This window comes from Leucoraja erinacea, chromosome 2 (assembly GCF_028641065.1).
Source record: "Leucoraja erinacea ecotype New England chromosome 2, Leri_hhj_1, whole genome shotgun sequence".
Lineage (NCBI taxonomy): Eukaryota > Metazoa > Chordata > Chondrichthyes > Rajiformes > Rajidae > Leucoraja > Leucoraja erinaceus.
This window is the reverse complement of record NC_073378.1, coordinates 26,557,341-26,574,638: the sequence shown is the minus strand read 5'-3', so window position 1 is coordinate 26,574,638 and position 17,298 is coordinate 26,557,341. Positions and strand designations below refer to the sequence as shown.

Sequence of the window (17,298 nt, the reverse complement as noted above, 5' to 3'; positions counted from 1 at the left end):
GACCTCCTTGTCACTGGTGACGGGTAACTGTTAGAGGGTGACCAGGTCTATGGACAATGTAGCCTTGGCAGATGGATGGATAATGTGGGCAGGTGAGGCATTGACTCCTTGGCAAGGCCAGCAGCATAATGGAGGACCAGTCGCTCCGTGTCGCCATACTTGTTTCAGTGACAATGCCTCAGTAAAACACTGCTGATGCATTTGTCATTGGGATGCATCACAGCTTGGTTTGGGAACAGCTTCAGTTCCCAGAAATAGTCAGGTCGGAGGGAGTTTCCTCCACACCACCACGGGTACCATGTAATCCCGTGCTACCCGCTCCATGGTCAGATAGTCGGCGACTAAACCGTCTCCCCCACTCCTGGTTTGCCAGGTGAGGAGGGGGCTGTGGACCCCCAGCAGGACCAGAAACAAGACCTGTCAAAGAGCGGATGAGCTCCTAGCGAGCCAACGGCCGTCCACACTTCAGTAGAAGTTGCGATCACTGTCGCACACGGCATTGTAAGCCCCGCTGATGTTTTCAATGATGATGATGCATCCAAGACCCGCAAGAAATTGCAGTGAATTGTGGACGCAGCCCAGACCATCGCACAAACCAACCTCCCTTCCATTGACTCCATCTACACCTCACGCTGCCTCGGCAAGGCCAGCAGCATCATCAAGGACCAGTCGCACCCCGGCCACTCTCCCCTCTCCCATCGGGCAAGAGGTACAGAAGTGTGAAAACGCACACCTCCAGATTCAGGGACAGTTTCTTCCCAGCTGTTATCAGACAACTGAATCACCCCACCACAACCAGAGAGCGGTCCTGAACTACTATCTACCTCATTGGTGACCCTCGGACTATCCTTGATCGGACTTTGCTGGCTTTACCTTGCACTAAATGTTTTTCCCTTATCATCTGTGGAATTCTCTGCCTCAGAGGGCGGTGGAGGCAGGTTCTCTCGATGCTTTCAAGAGAGAGCTAGATAGGGCTCTTAAAAATAGTGGAGTCAGGGGATATGGGGAGAAGGCAGGAACGGGGTAGTGATTGGGGATGATCACATTGAATGGCGGTGCTGGCTCGAAGGGCCAAATGGCCTACTCCTGCACCTATTGTCTACTGTCAATCATGTATCTGCACAGTCTAAATGGCTCGATTGTAATCATGTGCTATCTTTCTGCAACAAAAGCTTTTCACTGTATACGTGACAATAAACTAAACTGTAAACATGGGTACTGGGGTGAATGGGATTCTCCAGCATTCTTGTTTCAGCATGGTACCTCGCTTGTAACTCCATGCATCCTGTCTTCTCTCTGCAGATTGGTGCGTTCAATGGCTGGACGGTCATTTTGAACTTTGACCACAACAAGGAGGCAGGCTTCAGGAGGCTTCTACTCTCTGGAGGGGCCAAGGTCAGTCCCATTCATTCCACACGCCGTACGGTGCATGCTCGCCTGTCCACCAAGACCTGCTGCTTCTCCTGCTTTCCAATGTGACGTCAGTCACGGCATCGGATCAGTGGTAGTCTGAAGGAATAGGAGTAGAATGAGGCCATTCTGCCTTGTATCTTGTACCTTGCGAAGAGTTCACCTGGATACTGGAAGTTGGATCATTTTATACTGGACTATTTCTTAACCTACAAGACCTTCTAGACGCTATTGTTTGGTGTTGGAAATAAGGCCTATTGTGTGATGGGACGCAAGTGGTACCAGCACAGTCAAGACCATTCAGCCCATCAAGTCCACTCCGCCATTCCATCATGGCTGATCCATCTCACCTCCCTCCTAACCCCACTCTCCTGCCTTCTCAAAAGCTACTGTAATGCGCCCTTTTAAATTGCCCCTCGGGGATGAATAAAGTGCTTGATTGATTGATTCTCCCTATATCCCCTGACACCTGTACCTGGCTCGTCCCAAACCATCACCCATTTCTTGTATCCAGAGATGCAGCCTGTCCCGCTGAGTTACACCAGCATTTTGTGTCATCCCAGGAATGAATGGGTTTACATATGATGGGCGTTTGTCAGCACTGGACCTGTAATTGCTGGAGTTAGAAAAATAGGGGGGGGGGGAGGGGGGGGGGGGGGTGGGGGGGGGGGGGGGGGCCTCATTGAAACTTACCGAATAGTGAAAGGCTTGGATAGAGTGGATGTGGAGAGGATGTTTCCCCTAGTGGGAGAGCCCAGGACCAGATACCAGAATTAAAGGATGTTTCTTTCAGAAGGAGTTGAGGAATAATTTCTTTAGTCAGAGGGTGGTGAATCTGTGGAATTCTTTGCCGCAGAAGACTGTGGAGGCCAAGTCAGTGGATATTTTTAAGGCAGTGATGGATAGATTCTTGATTAGTGCGGGCATCAGGGGTAATAGGGGGAAGGCAGGAGAATGGGGTTGGGAGGGAGAGATAGATCAGCCATGATTGAATGGCGGAGTAGACTCAATGGGGGAAGTAGTCTTGATGGGTCGAATGGCCTAATTCTATCACTTGTGATCCATCACACAATAGGCTTTATTCCCAACAACAAACAATAGGGTCTAGAAGACCAATACAATAAACATAGAAACATAGAAATTAGGTGCAGGAGTAGGCCATTCGGCCCTTCGAGCCTGCACCACCATTCAATATGATCATGGCTGATCATCCAACTCAGTATCCTGTATCTGCCTTCTCTCCATACCCTCTGATCCCCTTGGCCACAAGGGCCACATCTAACTCCCTCTTAAATATAGCCAATGAACTGGCCTCAACTACCCTCTGTGGCAGAGAGTTCCATAGATTCACCACTCTAAACTATTCATACAGTGAATGGTAGAGCTCTGGTGAGTGTTGTAGAGCAGAGGGGTCTAGGAGTGCAGGTGTATTAGTTTAGTTTATTGTCACATGTACCGAGGTTTTGTTACGTGCTATCCAGGCAGTGAAAAGACTTTACATGATTACAATAGGTATGTTACAAAACCTACCTGAATCGTCATTGGGAATCTGCCCTCAGCCATGTCCGTGATTTTGGCGCTGTTTGGAGGGGGCGGGTTTAAAACGCGATTTTTACTAGGCTGTACTAATCGCAGATGTTCAGCCTAGTAAATCATTAACGAAAAATCGCTGCAAGACCCGGTCGCAAAAGGTATTATTAGTTTTATAGGCCTCGATAATATAGTTATAATAGTCTTAAAATTACTGTCTCATTCCGCAACCTCTCGCAGCCCCAGGGTTTTATAAAGCAAACAATTAAAGGTATGTACCTTATTTTTACATTAAATGGGGCATATATATAACCCTGTAATTAAAGTTATCTATAGCGAGTAGTTCATTTTGGGCTTTTTATATCCCGCAGTATTTTTCTCGGCATTTGAGGGCACTAATCCAGCATGATGTCAACGTTCTAAACCAGCGCGTTCACATGAACCCACTAGAAAGCTGATTTAAATGGGCATTTATTTACAGCAATTGAACACTAAATTCCTTCCATTTGGCCTATAAATTAATGTAAATTAGATATAAAAATCATGTTATATTGTGAATTATTTGTGAATAATCTTTGGACACTTAGGCTATTTAAAAATGTTAATCTTTCCTTAAGAAATGGGCTTTTGACTATCCAAGATCACAGCTTTTTTGTAATGCCCATTGAAAATCAATAGGGAACAAGATGCTAATTTCCGAGTATGAAAATGGCCATAACTTTTTTAATACTTGAGATATGAAAGTGAATTTGGTGTCAAATTAAACTTATTGTTATGCTTTATCTGATGGGATAAATTGCAGACTTGATTTTTAAAATCTCAAAATTTTGTAACATTGCTAATTACAATTGAGCCATTTACAGGATAGATACATGATAAAGGTCTGAAGAAGGGTCGCAACCCGAAACATCGCCTATTTCCTTCGCTCCATAGATGCTGCCTGACCTGCTGAGTTTCTCCAGCATTTTATTTTGTCTGCCAATGTCTTTCCACTATCAGGCGACAAAGGTTTTTCACAGTCCCCCGCTACACGTGACAATCATCTAAACTGGACGCAAGTTCAACTCGACTATGGCACCACTGTAAACTCTGATTGATTTTGTGGCTGGCTTTTGATGTAATATGGCTGTGCCTGTGTTTCAGGTCCTCCCCAATCACTTGCCCACGGACTACCAAGAGGCCACCCACCTGTTTGTTGACTTCGGCAAGCTGAAGGTGGAGGAGAGGAGGGTGAACCTGACCGAGGCCCTGGAACACGACGTACTCTGCCTCAAACCCGAGTTCATTGCCGACTATCTGATACAGGTACGTCTGTCCCTCCTCCTCCCCCGACGTCTCCATTTGTTGTGTAGGCAGCCGCTTTTCAAGGGCGCGGGTCCTTTTCAGAATGGCAGGTAGTGGCGAGTGGAGTGCCGCAAGGCTCGGTGTTGGGGCCGCAACTGTTCACCATATATATTAATGATTTGGAAGAGGGAATTAGGAGCAACACTAGCAAGTTTGCGGATGACACAAAGCTGGGTGGCAGTGTGAACTGTGAAGAGGATGTTGGGAGGTTGCAGGGTGACCTGGACAGGTTGAGTGAGTGGGCAGATGCGTGGCAGATGCAGTATAATATAAATAAATGTGAGGTTATCCACTTTGGCGGCAAAAACAAGGGGGCAGATTATTATCTCAATGGGGTTAGGTTAGGCAAGGGGGAGGTGCAGCGAGACCTGGGCGTCCTTGTACACCGGTCACTGAAAGTAAGCATGCAGGTACAGCGGGCAGTGAAGAAAGCTAATGGCATGTTGGCCTTCATAACAAGAGAAGTTGAGTATAGGAGTAAAGAGGTCCTTCTGCAGTTGCACAGAGCCCTGGTGAGACCATTCCTGGAGTATTGTGTGCAGTTTTGGTCTCCAAATTTGAGGAAGGACATTCTTGCCATTGAGGGAGTGGAGCGTAGGTTCACCATGTTAATTCCCGGGATGGCAGAACTGTCATATGCTGAGAGAATGGAAAGACTGGGCTTGTATTCACTGAAATTTAGAAGGATGAGATGGGATCTTATAGAAACATATAAGTATATTAAGGGATTGGAGGGGTGGGAGATTGCAATCAACCTGGTGTGCACAATCAAATAGCAGGCTGTGCACACCATACGCAAGAAGAAGGGATTGGACACGCTAGAGGCAGGAAACATGGTCCCGATGTTGGGGGAGTCCAGAACCAGGGGCCACAGTTTAAGAATAAGGAGTAGGCTATTTAGAACGGAGATGAGGAAAAACTTTTTCACCCAGAGAGTTGTGAGTCTGTGGAATTCTCTGCCTCAAAGGGCGGTGGAGGCCAGTAGAAACATAGAAAATAGGTGCAGGAGTAGGCCATTCGGCCCTTCGAGCCAGCACCGCCATTCAATATGATCATGGCTGATCCAGGTTCACTGGATGCATTTAAAAGAGAGTTAGATAGAGCTCTTGGGGCTAGTGGAATCAGGGGAGAAGACAGGAACAGGGTACTGATTGTGGATGATTAGCCGTGATCACAGTGAATGGCGGTGTTGGCTCAAAGGGGCCGAATGGCCTCCTCCTGCACCTGTTGTCTATGTGTCTAGGTACTGATTTGATCCTGGTCTTTTTCTCGCCTCCAGCCCCTCACCACCCACTCCCCTCCCCCCCGCCACATAGTCGGGATTGACCCCGGGTATTTGGCGCTGTGAGGGCAAACCTCAGCCGCTGCGCCACCGTGCCACCCCCATTATTTCACCACTTTCTCTTTAACTTTCAGGAGCGACCCCCTCCCGTTGAGAATTACTTCCTGACCACCGAGCCCGGGACCACAGCGCGGAAACGCAAGGTGTCCGACGATCACGCCGACTCGAGAAAGTGCCGCAAAACGTGAAGAGCGACGCTCCCCGGTTCAATAAACTGTCCACATCTTGTACTCCAGAGAGGGGAGTCCGACTGAACTACATCTACAGACCAACATCAGTCATGTCCACCACTTCTGGGAGCAGAATGAGGCCATTCGGCCCGTCAAATCGACACCATTTGTTCATGGCTGATCTATCTCTCCCTCTCTGTCGCCTTCATTCCTGCTGCTTGTAGGGTGAACGTTGGAACATTAAAAATAACGTGAAACCTACTGCCAGAGCCTCTTCAAAAGGGATGATTTGATTACATTTTTGTTTATATTTTAAATATATTTGCTTAGAAAATCTCAGTGTGGACTCAATGAGCTTTCGTATCCAATTAGGAAATCTGCAGTTCCTAAACATCGTCTGCTTTGATCTGTCATTTTCACACCTTGCCCTTCCATGTCTCTAAACTTCCTCCCCCCTCCCCCGACTCTCACTCTAAAGGGTCTCGACCCTAAATGTCACCCATTCATTCTCGCCAGAGTTACTCCAGCATTTTTTGTCTATCTTTGGTGCAAACCAGCATCTGCAGTTCCTTCCTGCACGTGAATATGGAGGTGTGCGTTTTCACCTCTGTACCTCTTGCCCGATGGGAGAGGAGAGGGGGGGGGTGGGGGTAGGGGAGAAGGTGGGACTGGCCCTTTATTGTGCTGCTGGCAACATGAGGTATAAATGGAGTCGATGAAAGGGAGGTCGGTTTGTGTGATGCTCCATCTGTCCACAACTCTGCAATTCCTTCTGGTCTTGGATGGAGCTGTGATAGAACTGGTGTGAACGGGAGATCGATGATTGGCATGGGCTCGATGGGTCGAAGGGCCTGTTTCGATGCTGTATCTATAACCTCGTGCGGGACAAACGTTTTCCATGCACAGGGTGGCGGGTGCCTGGAACGCGCTGTCGGGTGGTGGTGGAGGCACATACAATAATGTGGTTAAACAGACATTTGGACAGAAAGATGGATATGCAGGGAATGGAGGGATATGGATTCTGTGCAGGCAGAGAAGTAGGGCTTGTTCCGGTGCTGTACGGGTCCATGTTAAACTCCCATGCCCACTCCATTTTAGTTTAGTTTATTGTCACGTGTACAGTGAGCAGCTTTTGTTGCGTGCTAGCCAGTCAGCGGAAATACAATACATGATTACGATTGAGTCGTTACAGTGTGTAGATACATGATAAGGGAATAACATGAAGTGCAGGGTCAAGTCCGATCAAGTCAAGTCCGAGGGTCACCAATCAGGTAGATGGTGGTTCAAAACCACGCTCTGGTTGTGATAGGACGGTTCAGTTGCCTGCTAACAGCCAGGGTAGAAACTGTCCCTGAATCTAGAGGTGTGCGTTTTCACACTTCTGTGTCCTTTGCCTGATGGGAGAGGGAGTGGCCGGGGTGCGACTCGTCCTTGATTCTGCTGCTGGCCTTGCCGAGGCAGCGGGAGGTATAAATCACACAATATTTATTTGCTAGGGGCTAGTGGAGTCAAGGGATACGGGGAGGAGGCAGGCACGGGTTATTGATAGGGGACGATCAGCCATGATCACGATGAATGGCGGTGCTGGCTCAGAAGGGCCAAATGGCCTCCTCCCGCACCTATTTTCTATGTTTCTAAGATTGATCTGGTTGACACGGTGGCGCGGCAGAGACCCGGGTTCCATCCTGACTACGGGTGCTGTCTGTACGGAGTTTGCACGTTCTCCCCGTGACCTGCGTGGGTTTTCTCTGAGACCCCCAGTTTCCTCCCACACTCCAATGACGTACAGGTTTGTAAGTCAATTGGCTTGGTGTAAGTGTAAATTGTCCCTAGTGTGTGTGTGTAGGATAGTGTTAATGTGCGGGGATCGCTGGTCGGCGCGGACTCGATGGGCCGAAGGGCCTGTTTCCGCGCTGCATCTCTAAATAAAAATAAATAAATTAGTTTCAGAAAAATAATCACAGAAAGGCTGATCGATTGAAGCAATTAGTTGAGAACTTTAATGGTTTGCATTGCAGGTGAAAGTTCCAACTGAACAGATGAAGGTAATCGGTGATGTAATCTTACAGTGATGATTGCCGTGCTGTTAAAGCCTCACTGGTCTTCCACCTCTGGGGCAGCATAATGCGACAGCTCTCGGGATCCATCCTCATCATCCACTGTTGGCCAACCGGACCTGCGAACAAACGCAACAACAACACATGGACATTACAGAAGTTCAATGAACTTTATGTGACTGTCACTGCCAGAAGCTGGCCTCCCTTGTGTGCTGACAAGGTCATAAGCTGACAAGGAGCAGAATTAGGCCATTCGGCCCATCAAGTCCGCTCCACCATTAGATGATGGCTGATCTATCTCTCCCTGCTAACCCCATTCTTCTGCCTTATCCCCATACCCTCTGACACCCGTACTGATCAAAAATCTATCTCTGCCTTAAATATATCAACTGACAGCCTCCACAGCCGTCTGTGGCAAAGAATCCCACAGATTCACCACCCTCTGACTGAATGAATGTCTCCTCATCGCATTCCTAAAAAAACGTCCTTTAATTCTGAGGCTGTGACCTCTAGTCCTAGACTCTCCCACTAGTGGAAACATCCTCTCCACATCCACTCTATCCAGGTCTTTCACTATTCGGTAAGTTTCAATGAGGTCCCCCCCCAACCTTCTAAACTCCAGCGAGTACAGGCCCAGCGCCGACAAACGCTCATCATAGTTTAACCCACTCATTCCTGTGATCATTCTTGTATCTCGCTCCCCAACCCAAATCGTACAGGCTTCTTGCTTTCACTGGTTTGAAGAAGGGTCTCGAACCGAAACGTCACACATTCCTTCTCTCCAGAGATGCTGCCTGTCCCGCTGAGTTACTCCAGCTTTTTGTGTCTGCAAACCAGCTCCTTCCTACACATCATTCTTGTAAATCTCTGGACCCTCTCTAGAGCCAGCTCATCCTTCCTCATATATGGTGCCCAAAATTGCTCACAATATTCCAAATCCGGCCTTACCAGCGCCTTATAGAGCCTCAGCACCACATCCCTGTTTTTGGGAATCCTGCACCAGCGCTCCCAAGTCCCTTTGCAACTCCGATTTCTGGATTCTCTCCCCATTTAGAAAACTGGCTATGCCTTTATTCCAACGACTACAATGCATGACTCCGCACTTTGCTACACTGTATTCCATCTTCCACTTCTCTGCCACACTCTCCCAACCTGTCCAAGTCCTTCCGCAGAGTCCCTGCTTCCTCTGCACTATCTGCCCCTCCACCTGTTTTTGTATCGTCCACAAACTTGTCCACAAAGCCTTCAATCCCCTCGTCCAAATCATTAATATACAACGTGAAGAGTAGCGACCCCAGCATCGAGCCCTGCGGAACTCCGCTAGTCACTGGCAGCCAAACAGACAAAGCCCCCTTTATTTCCAATCTGCCTTCTGCCATCCAGCCAACCTGCTATCCACGCTGGTATCTGCCCTTTGATACCGTGGGCTCTTCTTCCTTAGCAGCCTCACGTTTGGCACCTTATCAAAAGCTTTCTGAAAATCTAAGCAACTGAAATCTACTGAAAATATAGGAGAAAAGAGGTCCTTCTGTAGTTGTACAGAGCCCTAGTGAGACCACACCTGGAGTATTGTGTGCAATTTTGGTCCCCTAATTTGAGGAAGAACATTCTTGCTATTGAGGAAGTGCAGCGTAGGTTTACAAGGTTAATTCCCGGGATGGCGGGACTGTCATTTGCTGAGAGAATTGAGCAGCTGGGCTAGTACACTGTGGAGTTTAGAAGGATGAGAGGAGATCTTATTGAAACATATAAGATTGTTAAGGGTTTAGACACGCTAGAGGCAGCAAACATGTTCCCGATGTTGGGGGAGTCCAGAACCAGGGGCCACAGTTTAAGAATAAGGGGTAAGCCATTTAGAATGGTGTCGAGGAAACACTTCTTCTCACAGAGAGTGGTGAGTCTGGGGAATTCTCTGCCCCAGAGGGCGGTGGAGGCCCGTTCTCTGGATGCTTTCAAGAGAGAGCTAGATAGGGCTCTTAAAAATAGCGGAGTCAGGGGATATGGAGAGAAGGCAGGAACGGGGTACTGATTGTGGGTGATCAGCCATGATCACAGTGAATGGCGGTGCTGATTTGAAGGGCCGAATGGCCTACTCCTGCACCCATTGTCTATTGTCTATTGATACATAACCAACACGGCAGACATATCTGGTCAGAAACGAAACTTTTGAAACCAATTAGTAAGGATGACAATTATAAAATGAAATTCCAAAAATTGATCTCTTAACATATCCAACAAGGCAGTCTTAGATATTGTGCATCTCTTAAGGTCAAAAGAACTGCCTGGGTAAAAACCTCTGGTACTATTCTGCTCTGTTCAGTTTTAAATAGATTATTATGCTTTTATATATCTGAGTGATAATAGAACTCCTCTCTTACCAGCGACCCATAGGTGCAAGTGGAATATAGAACAGGACAGGAACAGGCCCTTAGGCACACAATGTCGGTGACGAACTTGACACCAAGGTGAACTAATCCCCTCTGCCTGCTCGTGACCCATATCCCTCCATCCCTCACATATCCATTTAGTTTCTTCAACGCCACTATTCGTTTAGTTTAGCAGTACAGCACGGAAACAGGCCCTTCTGCCCATTGCACCGACCAGCGATAGAAACAGACAATAAGTGCTGGAGTAGGCCATTCGGCCCTTCGAGCCAGCACCACCATTCAATCTGATCGTCCTGTTCCTGCTTTTTCCCCCATATCCCTTTAGCCCGAAGAGCTGAATCTAACTCTCTTGAAAACACCCAGTGACTCAGCCTCCACTGCCTTCTGTGGGAGAGAATTCCATAGACAATAGGTGCAGGAGTGGGCTGGCCAACCTGTGCCCCAAGATCTCTCCATACATCAATGGTGAAACCAAGGAGCGGCACAAAATCTAGTCCGTCAGCTTCAGACGTTTAGTTCATAAGCTGCAGCCCCGGGAGAAATCTATCCCACACAGGAGATGGCGGGGAGAACGCACAAACTTTATACAGGCAGCATCCGTAGTCAGGATTGATCTGGTCTCTGGCAGCAACTGTGAGGCAGCAACTCTACTGCTGCGCCACCATGCCACCCGACACAGAGCAGGATCAGGCTATTCGGCCCATCTAGTCTACTCCAACATTCAATTGTGTCTGATCGGTCTTTCCACTCTCGTTTGGATCCCTCATCTCTCTCTCTCCCGGCATCTTTAAATTATTTCTTTCATAGATGCATGGTGCAGGAGTAGGACATTCGGCCCTTCGAGCCAGCACCGCCATTCAATGTGATCGTGGCTGATCATCCCCAATCAGTACCCCGTTCCTGCCTTCTCCCCATATCCCCTGACTCCGCTATCTTTAAGAGCCCTATCTACCTCGCTCTTGAAAGAATCCAGTGAATCGGCCTCCACCGCCCTCTGTGGCAGAGAATTCCACAGACTCACCCCTTATTGTTAAACTGTGGCGCCGTATACTGGACTCCCCCAACCTCCGCACACTAACACTGCCCCCCACACTTACACTGCCCCACACCTGCCAGCAACTAACACTAACACTGCCCCACACACTAACACTGCCCCGCACACTAACACTGCCCCGCACACTAACACTGCCCCACACACTAACACTGCCCCACACATCCTAACACTGCCCCCCCACACTAACACTGCCCCCGCACACTAACACTGCCCCGCACACTAACACTGCCCCCCACACTAACACTGCCCCGCACACTAACACTGCCCCGCACACTAACACTGCCCCGCACACTAACACTGCCCCGCACACTAACACTGCCCCCCACACTAACACTGCCCCCCACACTAACACTGCCCCGCACACTAACACTGCCCCGCACACTAACACTGCCCCGCACACTAACACTGCCCCACACACTAACACTGCCCCACACACTAACACTGCCCCACACCCGCCAGCAACTAACACTAACACTGCCCCCCACACTAACACTGCCCCGCACACTAACACTGCCCCCGCACACTAACACTGCCCCCCCCACACTAACACTGCCCCCCACACTAACATTGCCCCGCACACTAACACTGCCCCGCACACTAACACTGCCCCGCACACTAACACTGCCCCACACCCGTCAGCAACTAACACTAACACTGCCCCACACACTAAACACTGCCCCGCACACACTAACACTGCCCCACACCCGTCAGCAACTAACACTAACACTGCCCCCACACACTAACATTGCCCCGCACACTAACACTGCCCCACACCCACCAGCAACTAACACTAACACTGCCCCACACACTAACACTGCCCCGCACACTAACACTGCCCCGCACACTAACACTGCCCCACACACTACCACTGCCCCGCACACTAACCCTGCCCCGCACACTAACACTGCCCCACACACTAACACTGCCACACACCCGCCAGCAACTAACACTAACACTGCCCCACACACTAACACTGCCCCGCACACTAACACTGCCCCGCACACTAACACTGCCCCGCACACTAACACTGCCCCGCACACTAACACTGCCCCACACCCGTCAGCAACTAACACTAACACTGCCCCTAACACTGCCCCGCACACTAACACTGCCCCACACCCGCCAGCAACTTTTTTTTACATTAATACCAAACCTGTACGTCCTTGGAATGTGGGGCGAAACTGAAGATCTTGGGGAAAACCCACGCAGGTCACGTGGAGAACGTGCAAACTCCGTACAGACAGCACCTGTAATCAGGATGGAACCCGGATGGCTCCCTCTGAGCCACTGTGCGCTCATTGTGCCTGCCTCCATCACCACCCCTGGCAGCGCATCTCAGATGCCATCATCACCCTGTGTAAAAAGATCTTGCCCCACACATCTCCTTTAAATGTCATTCCTCTCACCTCCCCAGATGCTGCCTGACTCCGAGTTCCTCCAGCACTTGTGGTTTGCTCAAGATTCCAGCATCTGCAATTTCTTGTGTCTCCATGGCATTTGAAGAATTGTGGACGCAGCCCAGACCATCACACAAACCAACCTCCCTTCCATCGAGTCCATCTACACCTCACGCTGCCTCGGCAAGGCCAGCAGCATCGTCAAAGGACCAGCTCCCCCTCTCATTCCAAATCCTACCTTTCTGTCCTGTGCCTCCTCCATTGCCAGAGTGAGTCCCACCAAAAATTGGAGGAGCAGCACCTCATATTCTGCTTGGATAGTTTACACCCCAGCGGTATGAACATTGACTTCTCCAATTTCAGGAAGTCCTTGCTTTCTCCTTCAATATACAACAGGTGCAGGAGTAGGCCATTCGGCCCTCGAGCCAGCACCGCCATTCAATGTGATCATGGCTGATCATCCCCAATCAGTACCCCGTTCCTGCCTTCTCCCCATATCCCCCGACTCCGCTATTTTTAAGAGCCCTATCTAGCTCTCTCTTGAAAGCCTCCAGAGAGAACCTGCCTCCACCGCCCTCCGAGACAGAGAATTCCACAGACTCACCACTCTCTGTAAGAAAAAGTGTTTCCTCGTCTCCGTACTAAATGGCTTACTCCTTATTCTTAAACTGTGGCCCCTGGTTCTGGACTCCCACAACATCGGGAACATGTTTCCTGCCTCTAGCGTGTCCAAACCCTTAACAATCTTATATGTTTCAATGAGATCCCCCTCGTCCTTCTAAACTCCAGAGTGTACAAGCCCAGGTGCTCCATTCTCTCAGCATATGACAGTCCTGCCATCCCAGGAATTAACCTTGTAAACCTAGTGCACTCCCTCAATAGCAAGAATGCCCTTCCTCAAATTAGGGGACCAAAACTGCACACAATACTCCCTTCCTTCCCAGCTCTCACAGCCTACTGTCTCCACCTCTTCCTTTCTTTTTGCCGCCCCCCCTCCCCAACATCAGTCTGAAGAAGGGTCTCGACCCGAAACGTCAACTATTCCTTCTCTCCTTAGATACTGCCTCACCGACTGAGTTACTCCAGCATTTCTGTCCACCTTTGATTTTTCAAGCATCTGCAGTTCCTTCTTAAACAGTAGCTCTGCTCAACAGCCCAAAAGTCAGTAGCCTTTTTTCAGTCTGGTCCGTTATCTCAACATGTTTAAATGGTGAAGGAGGACTCTCTCTAACTTCTACAGGTGCACAGTAGAGCATGCTGACCGGTTGCATCGTGGCTTGGTTCGGCAACTTGAGCGCCCTGGAGAGGAAAAGACTACAAAAAGTAGTAAACACTGCCCAGTCCATCATTGGCTCTGACCTTCCTTCCATCGAGGGGATTTATCGCAGTCGCTGCCTCAAAAAGGCTGGCAGTATCATCAAGGACCCACACCATCCTGGCCACACACTCATCTCCCTGCTACCTTCAGGTAGAAGGTACAGGAGCCTGAAGACTGCAACAACCAGGTTCAGGAATAGCTACTTCCCCACAGCCATCAGGCTATTAAACCTGGCTCGGACAAAACTCTGATTATTAATAACCCATCATCTGTTATTTGCACGTTATCAGTTTATTTATTCATGTGTGTATATATTTATATTATGGTATATGGACACACTGATCTGTTTTGTAGTAAATGCCTACTATGTTCTGTTGTGCTGAAGCAAAGCAAGAATTTCATTGTCCTATCAGGGACACATGACAATAAACTCACTTGAACTTGAACTAAATTATAATGTTTTATTTTTAACTGTTTGCTGGATATTGTGTTTTTATCCTTTTGCTTGCAAAGCACCAAGGCAAATTTCTTGTACATACACATATTTGGCTAATAACATTTTTATTCGTTATTCATTCAAAGAAATGAGGTGTTGAGTGCGGGTTACACATAGCTTGTGAAGGCAAGCTGGGGATGAGGTGGGAACATGGCAGTTTTTTTCAAGGGGCTATTTCGTTGCAGGAAAAACATTTGAGTATGAGAAAAGGTTGGGTTGACATCTTCTCGATGTCAAGATTTACAGCACGGGAACAGGCCCTTCGGCCCGTGCCGACCAGCGATCACCTCGTACACTAACACTGCCCTACACACACACACACACACACACTGGGGACAATTTCCAGGAGCCAATCAGCCTACTGACCTGCAGTTATTTGGAGTGTGGACAATAAAAGACCTTTGAAACCGGAGCAAACCCACGTGGGTCACGGGGAGAACGCTCGTGAAGTTTTTACAACATGTTTAAAAATGTCCATGAGAGTCCCGAGTACCTACGAACAGCCATTACCCGTAATTCTCAGAGTTCGAATCAGGGGAAACTCGGGAGAACTCTTGAATTACCTAGTACAGTGGGACAGGCACTTCACACTATCCTACGCACTAGAGACAATTGACGGGAACTAAGTAACCTACAAACCTGCACCTCTTTGGAGTGTGGGAGGAAACCGGAGCACCCGGATTGGAGATGGTCACAGGGAGAAGGTACAAACTGTGTACAGACAGCACCCGTAGTCAGGATGGAAGCCGGGTCTCTGACGCTGTGAGGCAGCAACTCTACCGCTGCAATTTGAAAGTAGTTTAGTTTGCCACCGACGTTTAGTTGTTCGAATGAAAAATATTCACACATTGCAGATTTATTGATTTATTTCAATTTCTTTTCCACCAGTACAGTCATAATACATTCCCAGGATTCAAATATGTTCAGACAATAGCTGCTGTTCCATTTATATAGCACAAAATAGGATCTAAATCTGCACCTTAATGCAACCCAATGATGCCCCCCCAACTGTTGCTGTTAGTTCTTGAACAGGGAATTAGTTTCATTGCAAGTTAGAAGGAAGGGGATTTGAAAATATAACTGGTTGGAGCCGAAGACGCACTTGTTTCACGCTGCCCAATTTTACAAGTGGTCTTCCAGCTTCAAGAAAATACTGTACCAGCCGTTATAAATAGTTCTACAGTTGCCACCGTTAAACTTTATCTTCCCCTTAACCCCTCCCACGTTAAGGCTCCGTAATAATTACATAAATACACAACAAAGTCGGACTCATTATTCAACCTGCGGAGATTGTGGCAAGTGCTATCATTTGTGACAAGTACGTAGCAAAGGCTAGATTTTGATTGTTCGGATGAGATTAGGCGAATAATTTTTAATGGAACACTTGTTTGAACCCCCCTGTTTTCCGCTCCCCAGTCAAGTTCCAGATTTTAAAAAACTCTGTCACCACTTTGGTTTTCTATCCATGTTACTAACGCTAGAGGCTGTATTGAAGGGGGTGGGGGTGGGGGTGTCGTGAAGTGGTGCCGTCCCTTGCAAAGTAAGCGCAAATCTAAAATGAACACTTATCCAAGGTCCATGTTGGATTACGGTTCTTTAGAGCATCAGGGACACTGGGAAAGAACATTGTGTTTATATACTTCAGCACAACTTGCCACAGCGTACAGATGACGACGACAAACATATCAAGAATGATTTTTAGACCAGGAGGCAGCGCAGTCAGAGCCATTGCATGGAGCTAGTCAAGTCACAAATTGAAAACTAGATTTATTTTTTTAAATAGGCTCCACACAAGATAGTTTTTTTTTTTTTTTGACGGTAAGGTCACTTGACGTTAATGCAGTCTGGAGTTGGCTTTGTAGACCGACATACTATTTCTATTTCTGCTGCCAGGGATTGAACAGATGAAGGAACACTCTGCTGTTGTGGCGCTCCGTTTATAAAGCAACGGCAGGTGAGCTACACCTCTGAGGCCGTCACCCTTGAAGCTCAACATTCAACTCGAAAGCAGGAATATAAACAAAAGGAACCATTTTAGCAGCTGCTTCCCCCCCCCCCCCCCCCCCCCCCCCCCCCCCCCCCCCCCCCCCGATCATTAGCCAAAAAAAAAAGTCACCCCAAGACTGGCAGTTCATTCATTGCCTTGCATCAATTCAGTGTCCGTAAGCAGGTGACAGCAGGGATGTGCTTCAAGCTTTCAATTCGCATGATGCCGTGTAGATGCCTCGTTTGTCCACAGAAGCCTACGCCACCTCAATTAAACTTGTTTTCGTTCTCTCTCTCTCTCTCTCTCTCCCTCTCTGGCATTGTGTGGTGAAGACAGGTGGGTTCCACGTTGCATTAGTTACCTGGGATGGAACAGAGCAGGCAGCCTGTAAAATAAGCACCAACTTTTACTGCTCTTCAAGAACAGCAAACTGGTTGCCAAGTTCTAGCTGAACGGACTGACTTTTAGCACCATCCTCCCTGGCTCTGTTTTTGTATTTCACCATCTCAAAGGTCTTTTCCATTTCTTTATCTCTGGGGGAAAAATAAGTTGTGATCAGCTAGACAAATGGTCAAAACACAAAAAGTAAAGAAAACGTGTCCAAACTGAGATTAGATTAACCCGCCACACTCGTGGCCTCGCTATTCCATGAATGTTTCCATTGCCAAGTACAAACTCTAGAGCCTGAGGGCGGGGAAGTTTTGGCCAGAGGGCGTCAATGGCTATGGGGAGAAGGCAGGAGAACTGGGTTGAGAAGAAAAGATAGATCAGCCATGATCACATGGTGGAGTAGACTGAACATGTTG

The 17,298-nt window shown here is 48.3% G+C and overlaps 2 protein-coding genes across 5 annotated transcripts in view; one reads left to right on the top strand and one right to left on the bottom strand.

Moving 5' to 3' along the window:
* The window catches only part of topbp1 (DNA topoisomerase II binding protein 1), a 79,137-nt gene extending 73,011 nt beyond the window's left edge, over positions 1-6,126 (top strand). The window contains exons 25-27 of the mRNA XM_055653606.1: positions 1,303-1,395; positions 4,084-4,245; positions 5,701-6,126. Coding sequence (XP_055509581.1) covers positions 1,303-1,395; positions 4,084-4,245; positions 5,701-5,814 — 369 coding nt within the window. The 3' untranslated portion in view covers positions 5,815-6,126. The remainder of the gene's footprint in view (positions 1-1,302; positions 1,396-4,083; positions 4,246-5,700) is intronic.
* A 1,647-nt stretch (positions 6,127-7,773) lies between these two features.
* The window catches only part of cdv3 (carnitine deficiency-associated gene expressed in ventricle 3), a 38,948-nt gene continuing 29,423 nt past the window's right edge, over positions 7,774-17,298 (bottom strand). For 2 of the 4 annotated variants that reach the window (XM_055653590.1, XM_055653582.1), the window contains exon 5: positions 16,781-17,025. In XM_055653590.1, the coding sequence (XP_055509565.1) occupies positions 16,899-17,025 (127 nt within the window). In that variant the 3' untranslated portion in view covers positions 16,781-16,898. Of the gene's footprint in view, positions 7,973-16,780; positions 17,026-17,298 lie in introns of those variants that run through there. The other 2 variants (XM_055653597.1, XM_055653604.1) reach the window with 2 other exon arrangements.